General features: G+C 39.9%; 1 protein-coding gene across 1 annotated transcript in view; it reads right to left on the bottom strand.

The window, feature by feature from the left end:
* The window catches only part of PID1 (phosphotyrosine interaction domain containing 1), a 254892-nt gene that overhangs the window by 137659 nt on the left and 99475 nt on the right, over window positions 1-17758 (bottom strand). The window contains exon 2 of the mRNA XM_027119355.1: window positions 2202-2348. Within this exon, the coding sequence (XP_026975156.1) occupies window positions 2202-2348 (147 nt within the window). The remainder of the gene's footprint in view (window positions 1-2201; window positions 2349-17758) is intronic.

The raw sequence follows: 17758 nt of genomic DNA, 5'->3' as shown, positions 1-17758 counted from the left end.
CCTATATACTAAGGATGAAAAATCTGAAAAGAAATTAAGGAAATACTCCCAACAAAAAAATAAAACACCTAAGAATAAACCCACATAAGGAGACAAAAGACCTGTATGCAGAAAACAATAAGACGCTGAAGAAAGAAATTAAAGATGATACAAATAGATAGAGAGACATACCATGTTTTTGGATTAGAAGTATCAACATTGTGAAAATGACTATACTACCCAAAGCAATCTGCAGATCCAATGCAATCCCTGTCAAACTATCAATGGCATTTTTCACAGAACTAGAACAAAAAGTGTCACAATATGTATGGAACCACAAAAGACCCTGGATAGCCAAAGCAATCCTGAGAAAGAAAAACGGAGCTGGAGGAATCAGGCTCCCTGATTTAAGACTATGCTACAAAGCTACAGTAATCAAGACAGAATGGCACTGGCACAAAAGCAGAAATATAGATCAACGGAACAGGATAGAAAGCCCAGAGGTAAACCCATGCACATATGGTCACCTTACATTTGATGAAGGAGGCAAAAATATACAGTTGAGAAAAGACAGCCTTTTCCATAAGTGGTGCTAGGAAAACTGGACAGCTACGTGTTAAAGAATGAAATTAGAACACTCCCTAACACCATACAAAAAAATAAACTCAAAATGGATTAAAGACCTAAATGTTAGGCCAGACACTATAAAACTCTTAGAGGAAAACACAGGAAGAACAGTCTTTGACATAAATCACAGCAAGATCTTTTTTGACCCACCTCCTAGAAAAATGGAAATAAAAACAAAAATATACAAATGGGACCAAATGAAACTTAAATGCTTTTGCACAGCAAAGAAAACCATAAACAAGACGAAAAGACAACCCTCAGAATGGGAGAAAATATTTGCAAATGAAGCAACTGACAAAAGATTAATCTCCAAAATATACAAGCAGCTCATGCAGCTCAATATCTAAAAAACAAAAAACCCAATCCAAAAATGGGCAAAAGACCTAAATAGACATTTCTCCAAAGAAGATATACAGATCGCCAACAAACACATGAAAGGATGCTCAACATCACTAATCATTAGAGAAATGCAAATCAAAGCTACAATGCAGCATCTCCTCACACCAGTCAGAATGGCCATCATCAAAAAATCTACGAACAACAAATGCTGGAGAGGGTGTGGAGAAAAGGGAACCCTCTTTCACTGTTGGTGGGAATGTAAATCGATACAGCCAGTATGGAGTACAGTATGGAGGTTCCTTGAAAAACTAAAAATAGGACTACCATATGACCCAGCAATCCCACTCCTGGGCATATACCCTGAGAAAACCATAATTCAAAAAGAGTCATGTACCACAATGTTCATTGCAGCTCTATTTACAATAGCAGGACATGGAAGAAACCTAAGTGTCCATCGACAGATGAATGGGTAAAGAAGATGTGACATATATATACAATGGAATATTACTCAGCCATAAAAAGAAATGAAATTGAGTTATTTGTAGTGAGGTGGCTGGACCTAGAATCTGTCATACAGAGTGAGAAAGAGAAAAACAAATACCATATGCAAACACATATATATGGAATCTAAAAAAAATAATGGTTCTGATGAATGATTCTGGAATAAAGACGCAGACGTAGAGAATGAATTTGAGTACATGGGGAGAGGGAAGGGTAAGCTGGGACGAAGTGAGAGAGTGGCATGGACATAGATATACTACCAAATGTAAAATAGATAGCTAGTGGGAAGCAGCTGCATCCTACGGGGAGATCAGCTCGGTGCTTTGTGACCACCTAGAGGGGTTGTGTAGGGAGTGTGGGAAGGAGACGCAAGAGGGAGGCGATGTCGGTATATATGTATACATATAGCTGACTCACTTTGTTATGCACCAGAAACTAACACAACGTTGTAAAGCAATTATACTCCAATAAAGATGTTTAAAAAAAAAAAGAAAGTATGGCAAGAAAACTATTTCATTCACACATACCAAACTTATACCTTTATGTGAACCCCAAAATGATGAAGAGTGCTATATCATCAAGAAAAATAGAGCAGGGTATGGATTCAGACTACCGTCACTCAATGAGCTTATTCTGTTAGTCGTTTGATATTTTCATTCCTAAAAAAGTTATCACACTTTGAACAAGAGCCTTAAGGGTATACATCCTTTTGTCTGCCCCACCAAGAGGTTCCCTGATGGCCATGTGCCTCCTACCTTGCAGCCACTGTGAGTTCTGGTCTTCATCAGGGGCGTGGTGGTGCACAGCTCAATGGCCTCAGGCTCATGGAAAATGACTGCTGGCAGAGGTTCCTTTTTCAGTGTTAGGACATTCAACTTAGACTTCAGCATGGTCTGAAAGTGCTGGAAAGGAGAAAAGAAAAAACCAAACAGAGTTAACTCGTTTGGAATTATACAGGGTGCAACTGTACAGCAAACCCAGTAGCAAACTCCTTGTTTTATGAATTCTGTTTTACTAGAGCAGGCCAAAAGGTACCAAGTGAAATAGAAGGAAAAAACTGTCAGGATACCACCAAAATGAAACTGTAAGAGACAGCCAACCCCTACACAGATGCCATGAAAACATGGGGCAGTGGTAGAGTCACCAGGACCTTGCTCTGAGAGGTTCTTCCAAAGTGATACGTATAGATGAGATTCTAGACGTGTAAGCCATGCTGAATTCAGCAAAATAAGTGAAGATGTTGGGAAGGGGATGTTACAGGAGATACTTTGGGGAAAGTCTAGAGGTAATGAAAAAGGAGAAGAGCTGATGAAAAACACACACACACACAGGACTTCTGTTTTCTGCCTTCTCTGCTTCTGCCATGCATTGGCTGCAGAACTTTAGAAAATTCGCTGTTTCTCAATGGACCATTTTATCTGCTGCCCCAGGCCAGGACTCTAGGTAAATATTCATTCTATACGCAACTCCTGTTGGCACTAGTCTTGAAATATGCCCAGAATCCAGCCATGTTTAATCACCACTATCTATCTATATACCCAATCCAGGTACCATCATTGTCTGGTCTATTATAGCAGCTTCCAAACTAATCCTGCCATTTCCAACCTTGCCACACAGCAGCCAAAGGGGATCCTTCTAAAATCCCACCATGGCTGTCACCCTTCTGCCAGAAGTCTCCCAAGTCTTCCCCACTCCTCACTGAAAAATTCTAAGTCCTTACTTTGGCCTTCAAGCCCATGCATGATTCAGGGACCCAAAGTGGCTCTAACCTCATTTTCCATCCATTATCCTCCCATTTACTTGGGTCCAGTAAATGATGAATGATAAATTCATGTCAATAATCTAAAATTTAAAAAATTTTTTAAACTTAGAACAGGATTAAACAGCAAATTAAAAAAAAAAAAAAAAAGGAAGGAAAACCACCATGATTCCAGAGAGAGATTCATGGAAGAAAAGAAAAAGCTTTATTGTCAGTACTTTTAATGGCACTTTTTTCTACTTTTTGAATGGAGGACATTGATTTTCATTTTATACTGGGCCCCACAGATTATGTAGCTAAGTTTGGTACACATAAATACTCAGTAGAAGCTGTTTGAATCAATGAAGTCTCCCAAGTACCTAAAACATCACCTGAAACCTCACAGATGTCCAAAGAGTATTTGTGGAAGGTAATGCAGGTAATAAAGTGAAAGAGAAATACACAGCACAAATGTAAAAATAATGATCTCTAAACCAGGGTTCATGAAGTATACCTGCTCACTACTTCATCCAACTTGATCTTTCTGGACCTGCTATAGTTTGTGAAACAAGCACAGTACTGAAAGAAGTGAATGATGACATATGTACACAAGTACATTCACCTGAATATAAATCACCAAAAGCAGTTCCCATACAATTCAATATAAAGGCAGTAGAGGTTCTGAAATCTGTATCAGGATTTCAAGGCCTGCATTTCACAAGTCCACACAGAATCTACTAGAACGCCAACTGACCACTTCGATGATCAGTTTTACATGTTAACTTGGCTAGGCTACCATGCTCAGATATTCAATCAAAGACTAATCTAGGTACTGCCGTGAAGGTACTTTGTGAATGTGGTTAAAGTCCATAATCAGTTGAATGGAAGTAAGGGAGATTATTTTAGATAATCTGGGTGGGCCTGATTAAATCAATTTACAGGCTTTAATAGGTGAGCTGAGGCTTCCCTGAAGAAGAAATTCCACCTGTGAATAGCTATTTCAGTCTATGTCAGCGTTCCAGCCCACCCTTCCTGACAGCCTGCCCTAAGGATTTCAAACTTGCTTAGCCAGCCCCTACAATCACATAAGCCAACTCCTTGAATAAACCTCTTAATATATATCTCCTAGTACTTCTGTCTTTCTGACTTAACCCTAACTGATAAAGCCACGTTTTAGAATACAAAGTTGCCAGCTCTGATATTTTTTAAATGGGAGAGAGACTTGCACTTAGGTCTCCCAAGGAGCAGTGATTTGCAGTTTTTTAAATGGAAGGAAATCTTCATATTAATTGCATAAATGCAAGTCTTCATATTAATCTGGAAGTTTCTATCTTTGCTCTTAATTGATTCCAGTCCAAGAGGGTGCAGGTTTAGGGTTGCAAAGTGGTCTGGGAAGAGCAACAGAGATCCGTGGGAGGGACAGCTGAAGTTAGTTTGCCTCTGTGAGCAACTATCTGGAGCTATGGGATGACGATGATAAAGGGAGAGGGGCTCAGAAGACAAAGTCATGAGCAAGTGGGAACACTCTCCCTCGGCTGCCGTTTTGCTGGCGCTCTACGAGAGGTACATGAAATTGAAGCTCAACTCGGCCTGACTCGTGCCACACAGGAAGGTCCCAAAGATGGCACTAGAAGTGGCCGTGTTCTCATGCGGGTTGGACAGTCAAGCTGCCCAAAAGTTCTGACACTGTCTTCCTGTCCCCACTGTAATTCCTGTCAGAACCAAATGGTTCAATGACCAGGCACAGAGAGAGACTGGAAGTTACAGATGGGCACATGTAAGGCCCCCTTGCCTGGGAGCTAAGTAAAAGAAATAAGCTTAGGGATAGGAAAATAAGGGAGTTCAAATTCCAACTTCAACACAATGTGTGGTGTAACCTCAACTACATAATTCTACAGAGTTTGGGCATCTCCAACCAGGTAGATAGCTGCCCTGTAATCACTCACCAATCCAACCACCCACCTTTACTCAACAACCCCACTCAGCCAGCACTGTGAGAGGCACAGCTGGAACAGAAATAAAATGTGAACCTCTGCTTGAAAGATTTCTCACAATCAGTAGAGACTGTGAAATCAAATGACAACAATTCTACATGAGAAGTTCCTTACAAGAGCTAAAGAAAAAGGCTAAGACAATATTTGAAAGTGAAATAGAGAAAGTTTTTTTTAATGTCTTTAAAACATTAAAGAAAAAAAGTGTTTTTTTTTCTTTAATGACATTGTCTTTTTTGTCCACTGTGAAAGGATGAAAGTAAAGAGGGAAATAAAATGTAGATTATGTGATGAATCATTGAGTCTACAACAATACATACTTTTACAGAAAATTAACATTTTTATGTAACTCTGAGTCTGTCTTGCAAACCTTCAGTGGTCGAAGTGTAATAGCTAAAGCTGCTTCTGATAGGAACACTCTTCTGCCCCTCCCTTAGGGAAACTTCTCCACTACCATATGCTGCTTTGTGAAATGGGGCTGTCATTCATAATTCCCCACCCCCTAACACTGGGAAAGAATACGTGACACAGGCTGACCATCGGAGTAACCCCATGTACCTGGCCAAAGGAATTGGTTCAGATGAAACTCAAGACTGGCTGAACAGAATCACCTGGGAGGTTGATAGGTAGGGTTTTTGCTAAAAGGGGGTAAAGAGTTCAGAGCTGCTGCTGACCTTCTCTTCCCACGAGGTCCGTCGGTGAATGATAAGACCACACAGAGACAACAGGAGAGCTTAGAAATGGAAAGTCGCAGACGACGAAGCTGAGCCCCTGGATCCAGCTGCATCTGACTCAGATCTATCCACAGACTTACTGACAGAATGAACCAATACAGTGCCTTTTATGCTTAAGTGAGCTTGAGTGAGGTGTCTGATCCAAAAAATTCAGAGTCTCACCAATACAAAACTACTTCTTAATAAAAAATCATCTGTAAAAATAAAACGGAAATAAAAGTTTTAAAAGGACCTCATAAATGTTAATCTGCATAAATGAACAGCAACATCATCTTTAAAAAAAAATAGTGAATCCCGCACTTAGTTATTGGAATAGGCTGAGCCGTAGTGACCAGGCGCCAAATAATAATCCAAAGAAAGTATTTTAGTCCCTAGTTATTAATACTTAAGGCAAAGCTCTCTGAGCTGCTGCCAAAATAAGAGGAACCCCAAGTCTCAAGACACAGTCGAATATTGTACCTGCAGTAATACACGATTCTTGCTGAGTAGCCAAGACCCATTTGCTATAACCGACTCTGTCAGAACTGCATGGCCTTATACTTCCTGGGCCTCAGTTTTCTCATCTGTCAACTTTAAAATGCTTGTTATGACCAGTCAAAAATAATATCACTTGTTCTTTGCATGGACATACAAGTGCAATAAAGATAATGCGACCTCAAATAACATAATCCAGTGGCATCATAAAAAGGCAACACAAGAGCAATCTAATAGAGTAGCTTGGAAAAGCTACAGTCCCCAAATGACGGATGCACAGGGTTCCATAAAGAAAATGTGTTATTCATTTTTCAAGAAGGGACCTGAATAGTGTTGTAGAAAATTAGGGCACTGCCTAGGACAAATTAAACAAAGCTCTGCTTTCTACATTTGGTGCTTTATGTGCGATCCTAAAATAGAGCCTCTAAATCGAGCCCCATTATGCAGATGGGGTAATCGCATGCCCTGTATAATTTTACAGTTGGCGCTTCCCACTCCTATTCAGACATTAATCTCTGACAGTTTAGCAGGCAGAGATTTACATATTTTACCAATTCAAATCCAGCGTATCTCACCTTTGTATTGATTCTGCATCCAAAATACAGAACTTCTTTGGAAGGCAAATCCTGCCTCCTCTTTTTCTAAGATAACTGGAACACTGTCTTCACACAAATTAGAGGGAAGGCATTAAAGGTTTTAATCCCTGGCTCATCTTTGCATTTTGAAGGCTGACTAAAATGGTCAGTTTTAACTTGCAAATTACTGATTCAGTAATGCCCTAATCAAGCTTCAAAAATATTGCAAATGTTCTCAAGAGAACCGCAAGGAACAAGTGGGTGAATGGAATTAATGGAAGAATACTCAGTACCCCAAACAAATGTTAATTTGTACAAGTGTACAAAAATCAGTAGGGCTTTGACTTTCTACGCATAATCATTTTATTACTTTAGGGTTCTGTAAGAATTAGTGGAACTCAGTTGTGGTTTCCTTACATTGTATACCACTTGTCTTTTAAAATAACAAGTGTATTCAGGCCCCACATATGAATAAAGAAACAGGTGTGATGACTTTTGTGTCCTTTAATAAATTAGATCTAACAACCTTTTGCTTCTATTTAATGTATATTCTCAGAGTTCTGCTTTTAAATATTTATTCTAGCACTTTTACCAAAAAAATCCCATAAAAATGAGAAAAGTATTTTGTTAAATAAACAGCAAATGATTTGTTAGATGATTAGGAGTAATTACGTGAGTGAATAAAAGAAAATTTTACTTAAATTCAACTTTCATTTAAACACATTTTAGTGCAAAGGTTTTGTTTGTTAGTTTTTGTCCTTTTTAAAAGTAAAGCAGGGTTGGATAATCTCCCCATTTCTAGTAGGCATATACAAAATTTCACTATTTTATTTCAAGAATTAAATTTTTAATGCAATTTGTGTTGATCTGGTATTTCAAGAAAAGAAGACATACACCAATTTGGCATGAAGCTTCCTGCTGCAAATTATCCTAGTAACTGCCATATTCCAAAAAGTTACAGCTTAAAGGCCTACATCCAGATATTCATAAATTTAAAAGACTGTCTATATCTATTAAACTGATAGCTATTATTAAACTAACTTAAAATACTCATGTTCACACACCCATATTTATTCATGCAGTTTTAATTATGGAAGATTTCTTTTGAACATCACAGATTCTCTCAAGAGATTATGTGGGAGAAGCATAAAAATAACTCCATGCCCACAGAGTATGCAAAAAGCCCCCAAGGCTTGTGAAAGACTCACTCAGGGGAGTGTGTGTATATGTGTTTGCGTGTGTGTATCTACTTACTTACTTTTTGTTACTGATCTGAAATACATACATATGCACATACACACACAAAAAAACCTATGTGCTGTATCCCTAGCTTCAGTGGTTTCTGTAATTTTCTAAACTATTTTTGTATATGTTAACAAACAATTTATTGTTGAACACAGGTTGCAAGCTCACAGCCTGAAGTCATACTTAGCCTGTAAGTAAGTTTTATTTGATTCACAGACTGCTTTATGATCAAAATTTGAAGTAGTATTCAAAAACTGAGATACATATGATTAAAATTTGCATTTCTACTTCTCTTGAAAGATCAGAACATCTACAAAAGCAACTTGCATTCCCTCAGGGCAACAATGAGCTCCAGCTGGTTGTTGCAAACGCCCTTATTTACTTAGGCGTTTTCCTCTGCAATTCACCATGGTCCCTCCCTCCCCCAGTGCCAGATTTCCCTTCTATACTAAAGACCAATGGGACTACCCTGGTGGCTCAATGGTTAAGAATCCGCCTGCCAATGCAGGGGACACGGGTTCAATCCCTGGTCCGGGAAGATCCCACATGCCGCAGAGCAACAAAGCCCGTGCGCCACAACTACTGAGCCTGCGCTCTAGAGCCCACGAGCCACAACTACTGAAGCCCTTGAGCCCTAGAGCCTGCGTGCTGCAACTACTGAGACCATGCACCGCAACTACCGAGCCTGCGTGCTGCCTGCATGCCTAGAGACCATGCTCCACAACAAAAGAAGCCACCACAATGAGAAGCCTGCACACTGTAATGAAGAGTAGCCCCCACTCGCCACAACTAGGGATAGCCCATGTGCAGCAATGAAGACCCAATGCAGCCAAAAATAAAAAATAAATAAAGACCAGTGACTATGCCTTACCAACTTCACTCCTATACTTACTTGCTTGACCCTTACAGGCATCTGAATTTGCAACCCCTGATGGAAAACGACAAATGCTAGGAGCATAGAACAAAAATTCCACCCATTCATGAAAAAAATTCAAGTACAGTTGAATTAACCCATATTCAAATTATGAATATTCAATTAACAGAGTGTGAGTGAATGATAGAAGTATTAATAAAATGGGCCAACTGTCTGGTCATTCCACATAATTAAGTATGGGATAGGAATAAGCATTTAGAAATCTGTTAGAGACTTCTCTAAGTTATTCCCACATGCTCCTGGTGGTATGAGTGTCTTATTGCACTGAATTCAATTAAACTGCTAAAGATCAATATTTTTTACTTCGGTTTCAATCCAGATGGAGTAACAGGAACCAAATAGATCCTGCCACCTAAAACAACCAAATAAACTAGAAAAAAAAATATGAAGCAACAGTTTGTGAGACACTGGATATCAGGCAATGAAGGACAGTGATCTCTGAAAGATGTGACACAAATGAGATAAGTTATACAATTGCCCGGCTTACTACCTTGAGGGAGTCTGCAGGCTGCCATGAAGGGAGGAGAAGGGCCCAGCAGAGTCCCTGAGCTAAAGGTGACAGAGATGAAAGCCCAGGGAGACAAATAAAAGGGGATATCTGCACACAGAGAGAACTTTGGAAATCTGCAGCGTGTCCCCTTAAATATTCAGTTGTGTACTAATCAGAGCATACATGAAAGGAAACTAACCAAAGGAAAAGAACCACTGGAAAGAACTAGAGATGAACGTGCTGGTGCTCACACAGAACCAGCAATATTGTCTGTTTCCACCAATGAATGGAAAAACTCATGAGTCATAGGGCACTGGGTAGAGTACTCAATGTCTAGTCACAGTAGTAGGAAATAATTAGCACTAGACTAAATGCCGCTCTGATTCCACCTGCAAATCTTTAAAAGATGATCCAAAATAATCAAAGTACTTCAGAGTAATTCACCTGAATTCCACAAAAATTGTTGAAAAATATTTATAGGATTACAAAAATATCCAGCAACCAACAAGGTAAAATTCAAAATGTCTAACATCCAATCAAAAATCACCAGGCATGCAGAAAGGCAGGAAAATAGAACCCATAATAGAGACAAATCAATTAATAAAAACCAGCCAAAAATGACATAGATGTTATAATGACCAGGTAAAGACATTAAAACTGTATTTCATATATTCCAAAAGGTAAGTAGAGATACTGAAGATATAAAAAGATCCAAATTTAACTTCTAAAGATAAAAACTATAATGGTAAAGGGGGAAAGCACACTGGGTGCTACTAACAGATTCCATTATAGAAAAAAAACATTGGTGAACTTGGAGACATAACAATAGAAACTATTCAAAATGAAACAGAGAGAAAAGAAGAAAAAACATGCATCAAGGAGCTAAGGGACAACTTCAAATATCCTGATATATGTATAACTGGAGCCCCAGAGGAGAAGTAAGGAAAAACAAGAAGAAAACTGAGGAAACAGCTAGAAATTTTCTAAATTTGAGGAAATTATAAACCCACAAATACAAGAATCTCAATAAGTCCCAAGCAGAAGAAATAGAAGAAAATTACACCACAGCAAATCAAGAATTCTGGGTATAGAATGAAGGTAAAATAAAATTGAAACAATTCATTGCCAGTGGACCTTTTCTAGAAGAAATGTTAAAGAAAGTCAGTTGGGCAAAAGAAAAGATGAAAATATAGATCTATAAAAGGGAATGAAGAGCAGAGAAGAGGGTAACTATATGGACTAATAAGTTTCTTTCTTATAATTTAAAATTCATTCAAAGATAATGAATAATTATCTATAATTTATAATAATTATCAGATAATTTTGACTATTCAAAATTACTAAAAATAACAACAATGTGGTACGGGATTTTAGCAGATATAAAAGTAAGATGTATTGCCACACTAGTACAATGGTCAGAAAAGGTAAAAATGGAAGTATACTATTGTAAGGATCTAACAGTATATATGACGTGGTTTAATATCATCTGAAGGTAGGTTGTAATAAGTTAAAGGTGTATACTATAAACCATAAAGCAATGACTAAAATAACAAACCAAAGAGTTATATATAAGTATAAAGAAGATAAAATGGAATCATAAAAAGAAGGCAGAAATAGAGGAAAAAGTTAACCAAAAAAAAGATAAGACAAATAGAAAACAAATAAGATAAAAGATTTAAAATTAAATGTGTCAACAATTGTATAAAATGTAAATGGCCTAAATATCCCAAATAAAAGAAATATATAGTGAGACTGAATCAAAAACAAAACCCAACTCTAAGCTGCCTATAAGAAATTCACTCTAAAAATGAAGAAGCAAATAAATATGATAGACCACAAGGATAAGTAGTAGACAAAAAACACAAATACGGTTGGCAATTTCAATACTGCTCTCTCCAAAATTGACAGAATGAGTAGATAGAAAAGCTGTAAGGATATAGAAGATTTGAATAGCACCATCAACCAACCTAACATGACTGATAATTATAAACCACTTTACCAAAAAACAGAATTCAAGTGTACATAAAACATTTACCAAGACAGACAAAATGCTGAGCCACAAAAAAAGTAAGTTTAGGATTCAAGCTATACAAAGTAATAACAGAAAAATACCTGTAAATTTTCCAAATATATGTAAACTATATAGCACACTTCTAAATAACCCATGGATGAAAGAATAAATCAAGAGGTAAAACAGAAATTAGTTTGAACTGAATGAAAATGAAAACATAATACATCAAAAATTCTAGGATGCCACTAAAATGGTACTTAAGGGAAATTTTATAGCATAAATGCCAGTATTAGAAATATTAGAAATAGATTAGAACTGTAGAAGAAAGTTCTCTATTCAACAAACTCAGCTTCAAACTTCAGAAAAAAAAGCAAAGAATAAATGAAACCCAAAAGTAAGTAAAAGAAACCAAATAATAAAGACAAAGGAGAAATCAATGAAATATGACACAGAAAATCAATACAATCAACACAGTGGCCTATCTTCAGGTTCACTTATTTTTCCTTTGGTTGTGTCGAGTCTACTGATGAGTTCATTAAAGTCTGTCTTCATCTCTGTTACTCTGTTGTTGCTGTTTTTGTTCTTGTTTTCCCTAGCAGTTTCATTTGATTCTTTCTTACAGTTTCTCTTTGCTGAAATTCCCCATATGTTCATGTATGCCCCCCACTTTTTTCTCTAGAGCCTTTGATATACTAATGACAGTTATTTTAAACTCCATACTCAGGTCGCCACTGAGTCTGGTTTTACTAATGGCTTTGTCTCCTCACCATGGAGAAGACAAATTGTTTTTTCTCTTGATTTTTTTGTACATCTTATATTTTTTACTGAATTCTAGACATCATTTCAGTAGTGTAGTAAATGCATTTATACCAGAAATGGACCACATTCCTTCTATAGCTTAGTGAGCACTGGTGCAGTGTGTCAAGTCAGTCTAGCCTGGAAATCGTCTGGGTTGGGGCTTTATTGCTGTAGTACAGACTTCAATTCCACCAGCGTTTCTTTGTCTTCAGGGTAGGGTCTAGTTTGCTGGGAAGAATGTCTCAATACTCGTGCTCCACCCTCAGCTTTCAGCCTCCTCTGTACACCTGAGTGAGAGAGTCTCTCTTGACACTTCTTCCCTGCCCCTAACGGTTGACTGAAATTTCTTGATACTAGGTGCTTTCTAGGGCATGTCCTGTGTCCTTTAGTCTTGGAAATCATGCTCTCAATGGTCTTGACTTTGCTACAAGGGACCTCTACTGTTCTGGATCCAGGCTGGTTTCCCACCTTTCCCCTAAATGTAGAGGATTTTTTCTTTTCCTCTCCACAATTTACAATGGGTCTTCACCTATGCACAATGGGTCTTCACCTTCAACCACCATTTCTTGACTCCTTCACCTATACCTTCACCTAAGGTAGCATTTGCCACCCTACCTTAGCTGTGAAATCTTATGCTTCTTAGGGAGAAGACTGAGGTGAGGCTTTGTGCCTGATAACCACATGTCAAGGGAGGCTTGCTCTGGCCTGTAGCCTGCCTCTCAATCCCTCTCCTGAGCTCCAGTGGCAGTCAGTTTAGAGAAGCCTGCAAGACGGTGTGACTCCCCCATGGGTATACAGCCACCATGGGTTCTATACTCTTGTGCTAGCCCATAACTGACCTTTAGAAAATTGTTAATAATTTTAGCTGAATTTTTCTTTCCTTCTTGTATCACAGGCCATCTTCCTCCCATCCTCTTCCACATGTGAGCCATAACTCATATGTAGTCGCTTTTTGGAGGCCTTATCCTCTGTATATTGCAGGCTGGTTGGATGTACTATGACCCTGGCTCTTTGATGGATTCAAGAGAAGCTATGATTTTATAAACTATCTGACTTTTTCCTGTTGATAGGATGAAAGTGATGCATCCTAGGCAAAGGCATAAGTCAATTCATATTTTTAATCAGTTAAAAACTAAGTGCACTGAAGAATGCTTTGTGTTTGGGAGATACATATAAAATGTTGTGAAGTGCATATTAGCATCATCTATCATTTCCAAAGGTCCTTTCCTCCAGACTCTGTTTCTTTCCATCTCAGATATTTACGGTTTCACCAATGCTGACTACTATCGGATGGTGGTCAGTTTCCTACCTCCCTTCTCAGATACCTCTTCTTAGAGATATATTGGTCCTATCCTCCCTCATAAATAAACGTAGAAATATAAGCCATAAACTCTGTGGGAGGAACTAGCCAGCAATACAGACTACACCTTTCAGATGAACTAGACCAACTACCTCATTTCACTGTTGAAGAAAACAAAGCCCAGAGAAGTGAAGATTATGTAAGATTCCGAAGAACTGTTTCTCACATTCTCCCAAGGGACTACATTCGGGCCCTGAGTATGGCCCCAGGGGCACCTAAGTGTTCCCATTTGAAATGCTTGGCTTTATGGTGTCAGTAAATACCTTGCTCCACAGGACCTTGCAGATAAATGTTCTGAACACAAAGACATTTACATCTACACACATTTGGTTTTATTTTCACTTCATTTTTGCCAGACAAAATTCCTCTATACGACAATGTTTTGGTTGATGCAAGATTGAACATTATCTTGGCAGGTTGGAAGGAAACTTAAAATAATTTTGTGCCCAGGCTTCAAATGGTCAGGAAGGTGACAAGACAGAGCTTTGGCAAGACCAGAGTTTGCTTTGATCAGGGGTCAGTGGAGAGCGCTACGCTGCAGAGTCATCTACAGAGGACTGAGAATTCATTTGCTATACATGATACCTTCAGGAGAGTTTTTTAAAAAGAGCAAAAATTAATACACATTGAGGGAGACAGCAACTTTAATATTTTGTTGACTGTCCTCTCAATTATGATCACATCTATAAAGGCTTTTCTGAAACTCCTTACCTCCCAGCCCGGGTAGAATTAACCTCTCTGTCTGCTTTATGCTTGAACCATACCTGTACAATAGTGAGTATTTGCATACCACCTACAACACCTGAATGTACTGTTTACAAGGTTGTCTTTTCTTTGTAATCCTCGTCCCTCACAAAGCACCTGACGCAGAGCAGTCACGAAATAAATATTTAATGAATAAACGAATGATTAAGTGAGTAAAGAAAAACAACATAATTGGAATTTAAAAACAAAGCCATCATACTACACATACGCCCAAATCACCCTGTTCTCATCTTCCTTCACTTCCTTCCATTTCTTGACTCCACACCACAGCTCACTACCATCAACTAGACTGTTGCGTTCTGAAAATCACCTTGGTAATGATCTCTGGTCCAAGTCCACGACCAGACAACAATCCAGCCTCACATGTAGGATGCTGACAGCTCTCAGCAAAGGAACCATCACTACTGGCCATACTTGGTTCCCAGGAATCACACAAATCTCCTTGGAAAGGAAGGGCTCCATGCCTGCAGCCCCTGAAGATCCAATAGGTAGGAGATACAGGCCATCTCTCAGGCCAGTCTCACCAAACTACAATAGCAGAAAAGGCTCATCTCCACCCAGTCCTGGCAGAGATGGCAAACCATTTCAACGAGGAAAATGACTCCCTCTTGAGTAACAGCCAAAAGGTCCAAACATCTGAAGAGGGGTTTTCTGCTGTTCTCCAAATGGTTCAATAATGGAATTTCCTTTCTTACTCCAGGGAACCCACAAGCAAATGTCAACTATGTTACCAACGCAGCATATGTAAGAAAACAAGGAAACAGTAGGAGGAAGAGAGGGAGGGAGAGGACAATTATTTAGAAAAGTCTTGATCAAAACAATAAAATAAAGAAAGGAAACAAGAAAAGAAAGTGTACTACTTCTCTAGGGCTGCCATAACAAAGTACCAAAAAGAAACAACAGAAATGTATTGTCTAACAGTTCTGGAGCCAAGAAGCCCCAAATCAAGGTGTCAACAGGGCCATGGTCTCTTTGGCAGCTTGAGGGGAGAATCCTTCCCTCCTTCTTCTAGCTTCTGGAGTCTGCTGGTGAGCCCTGGCATTCCTTGGCTAGCAGATGCATCACTCCAGGCATATGGCTGCCTTCCCTGTGTGTCTTCACATCACGTTCCCTCTGTGTACATCTGTCTCTGAATCCAAATTTTCCTTTTTTGTAAGGACACCATAGTGGATTAGGTCCCATCCTAATGACCTCAGTTTAACTTGATGACCTCTGCAAAGACCCTATTTCTAAATAAGGTCACATTCTCAAGCAACAGGGATGAGGACTTCCACATGTCTTTTTTGAGGGAGGAGCAGGCACAGTTCAGCCCATAACAGAAAGAGAAGGTACTCACCATGTGGACTCTTCATGGTTTCAAGCTTATCTGGGCACAGATATTTCACTGGCCACTGCCAGTCAGTATTACTTGTTTTCACTGCACCTGAACCCAAGGTAATGCTAAATGCCTCAGGACCACACAAAGAAAGTGGGCAGGACTTGCCCTGGGCTCGTCTGAGTTCAGTGGATCTGAATCTGAGTCTAAACTGCACAGTCATGAAAATGCCAGTGGTTCAATAAGCAGCCCTGGCCCCCTGAAGAGGCAATTCTACCCTGTGGTTAGTCTGTTTTCTAAGAGTTCCTGAAGGCAAACTGCACCTGATACTTGTCAGCTTTCATTACCACCTTGTGCCCTACCTGCTCTGACCTCGCTGGAACTGGAACACAATAAAGAACACATCTCAAACCTGTGTTGGTTTATTTTGACATTTATTCATTAATCCTCTCATTTGTTGAATCAGAGACTCTGCTGGGTATACAGTGTTGAATAAGACAAGCATGCTTCCTGTATTCACGGAGCTGAACTTCAACCAGGGAGACTGACATTGAGGAAGTAAGAGTTCCCCCATTCCAAACAAAAACCATTCGTCACCTTTCTTCCTATTATTCGAGTCACAAAGTGCTAAGAAAGCCTACAGCTGACACTCCTGGTGCCCTGCCTTTAGCCCTAAGGCCTTCCCATGTCTGGCTGCCCCGTAACTTCACCATCAGTACCTGCTTCTCTCTGCCAGGGGCCTTTCCCAAAGCCAAAGAAGCAAGTGCAGTGGATGAACATCGTTGGGAGTCCTCAGTCAGTGAATGACAGAGAGTCAGAGTATAAATACCCCAGCTCCCCATCCTTACAAGTGGTTGAACTCTGAGTTGGGGGTACTGTTTTGTTTCGGTTTGGCTTTAGGCTTGGTTTTTCACATTTCTGACAACTTCCCGCAGGATTAAGCTTGATGACATAGCTCACTGCCTCCTCTCCTTTCCTGCCCCACCTCCCTGCTCCCGATCAATGTTTCCTGAACTTCCCAAAAGGCTACTTGCACTTAAATCTCAGGGTCTATTTCTGGAAGAACCCAAACTATTATAAAACCTAATTTCCCTTTAACTCATTTTTATTCAATTCACAAACTACTGATTACAGGCATTCTATTCGTACTTGATAATATTATGAACTTCATAGTCAGATAAAGGAGAAAAAGCTGAAATACAACCAGCTTAAATACACAGCAGAAGGACTTCCGGGAAGATGGCGGAAGACTAAGACGCAGAGATCACCTTCCTCCCCACAGATACACCAGAAATACACGTGGAACAACTCCTACAGAACAACTACTGAACGCTGGCAGAGGACCTCAGACCTCCCAAAAGGCAAGAAACCCCCCACGTACCTGGGTAGGGCAAAAGGAAAAAATAAACAGAGACAAAAGGATAGGGACGGGACCTGCACCAGTGGGAGGGAGCTGTGAAGGAGGAAAGGTGTCCACACACTAGGAAGCCCCTTCGCGGGCGGAGACTGCGGCTGGCGGAGGGGGAAAGCTTCGGAGCCGCGAAGGAGAGCACAGCCACAGGGGTGCGGGGGGCAAAGCGGGGAGATTCCCGCACAGAGGATCGGTGCCGACCAGCACTCACCAGCCCGAGAGGCTTGTCTGCTCACCCGCCGGGGCGGGCGGGGCTGGGAGCTGAGACTCCGGCTTCGGTCGGAACACCTGGAGAGGACTGGCAGCATGAACACAGCCTGCAGGGTGTTAGTGCGCCACGGCTAGCTGGGAGGGAGTCCGGGGAAAAGTCTGGAGCTGCGAAGAGGCAAGAGACTTTTTCTTCCCTCTTTGTTTCCTGGTGCGCGAGGAGAGGGGATTAAGAGCGCTGCTTAAAGGAGCTCCAGAGACGGG

The sequence above is a fragment of the Aethalodelphis obliquidens genome, unplaced genomic scaffold, assembly GCF_003676395.1.
Source record: "Aethalodelphis obliquidens isolate GAN/ISIS:26980383/991018 unplaced genomic scaffold, ASM367639v1 scaffold2, whole genome shotgun sequence".
Taxonomy (NCBI): Eukaryota; Metazoa; Chordata; class Mammalia; order Artiodactyla; family Delphinidae; genus Aethalodelphis; species Aethalodelphis obliquidens.
The sequence above is the reverse complement of the archived record's forward strand: the minus strand, read 5'-3'. Positions and strand labels throughout refer to the sequence as shown.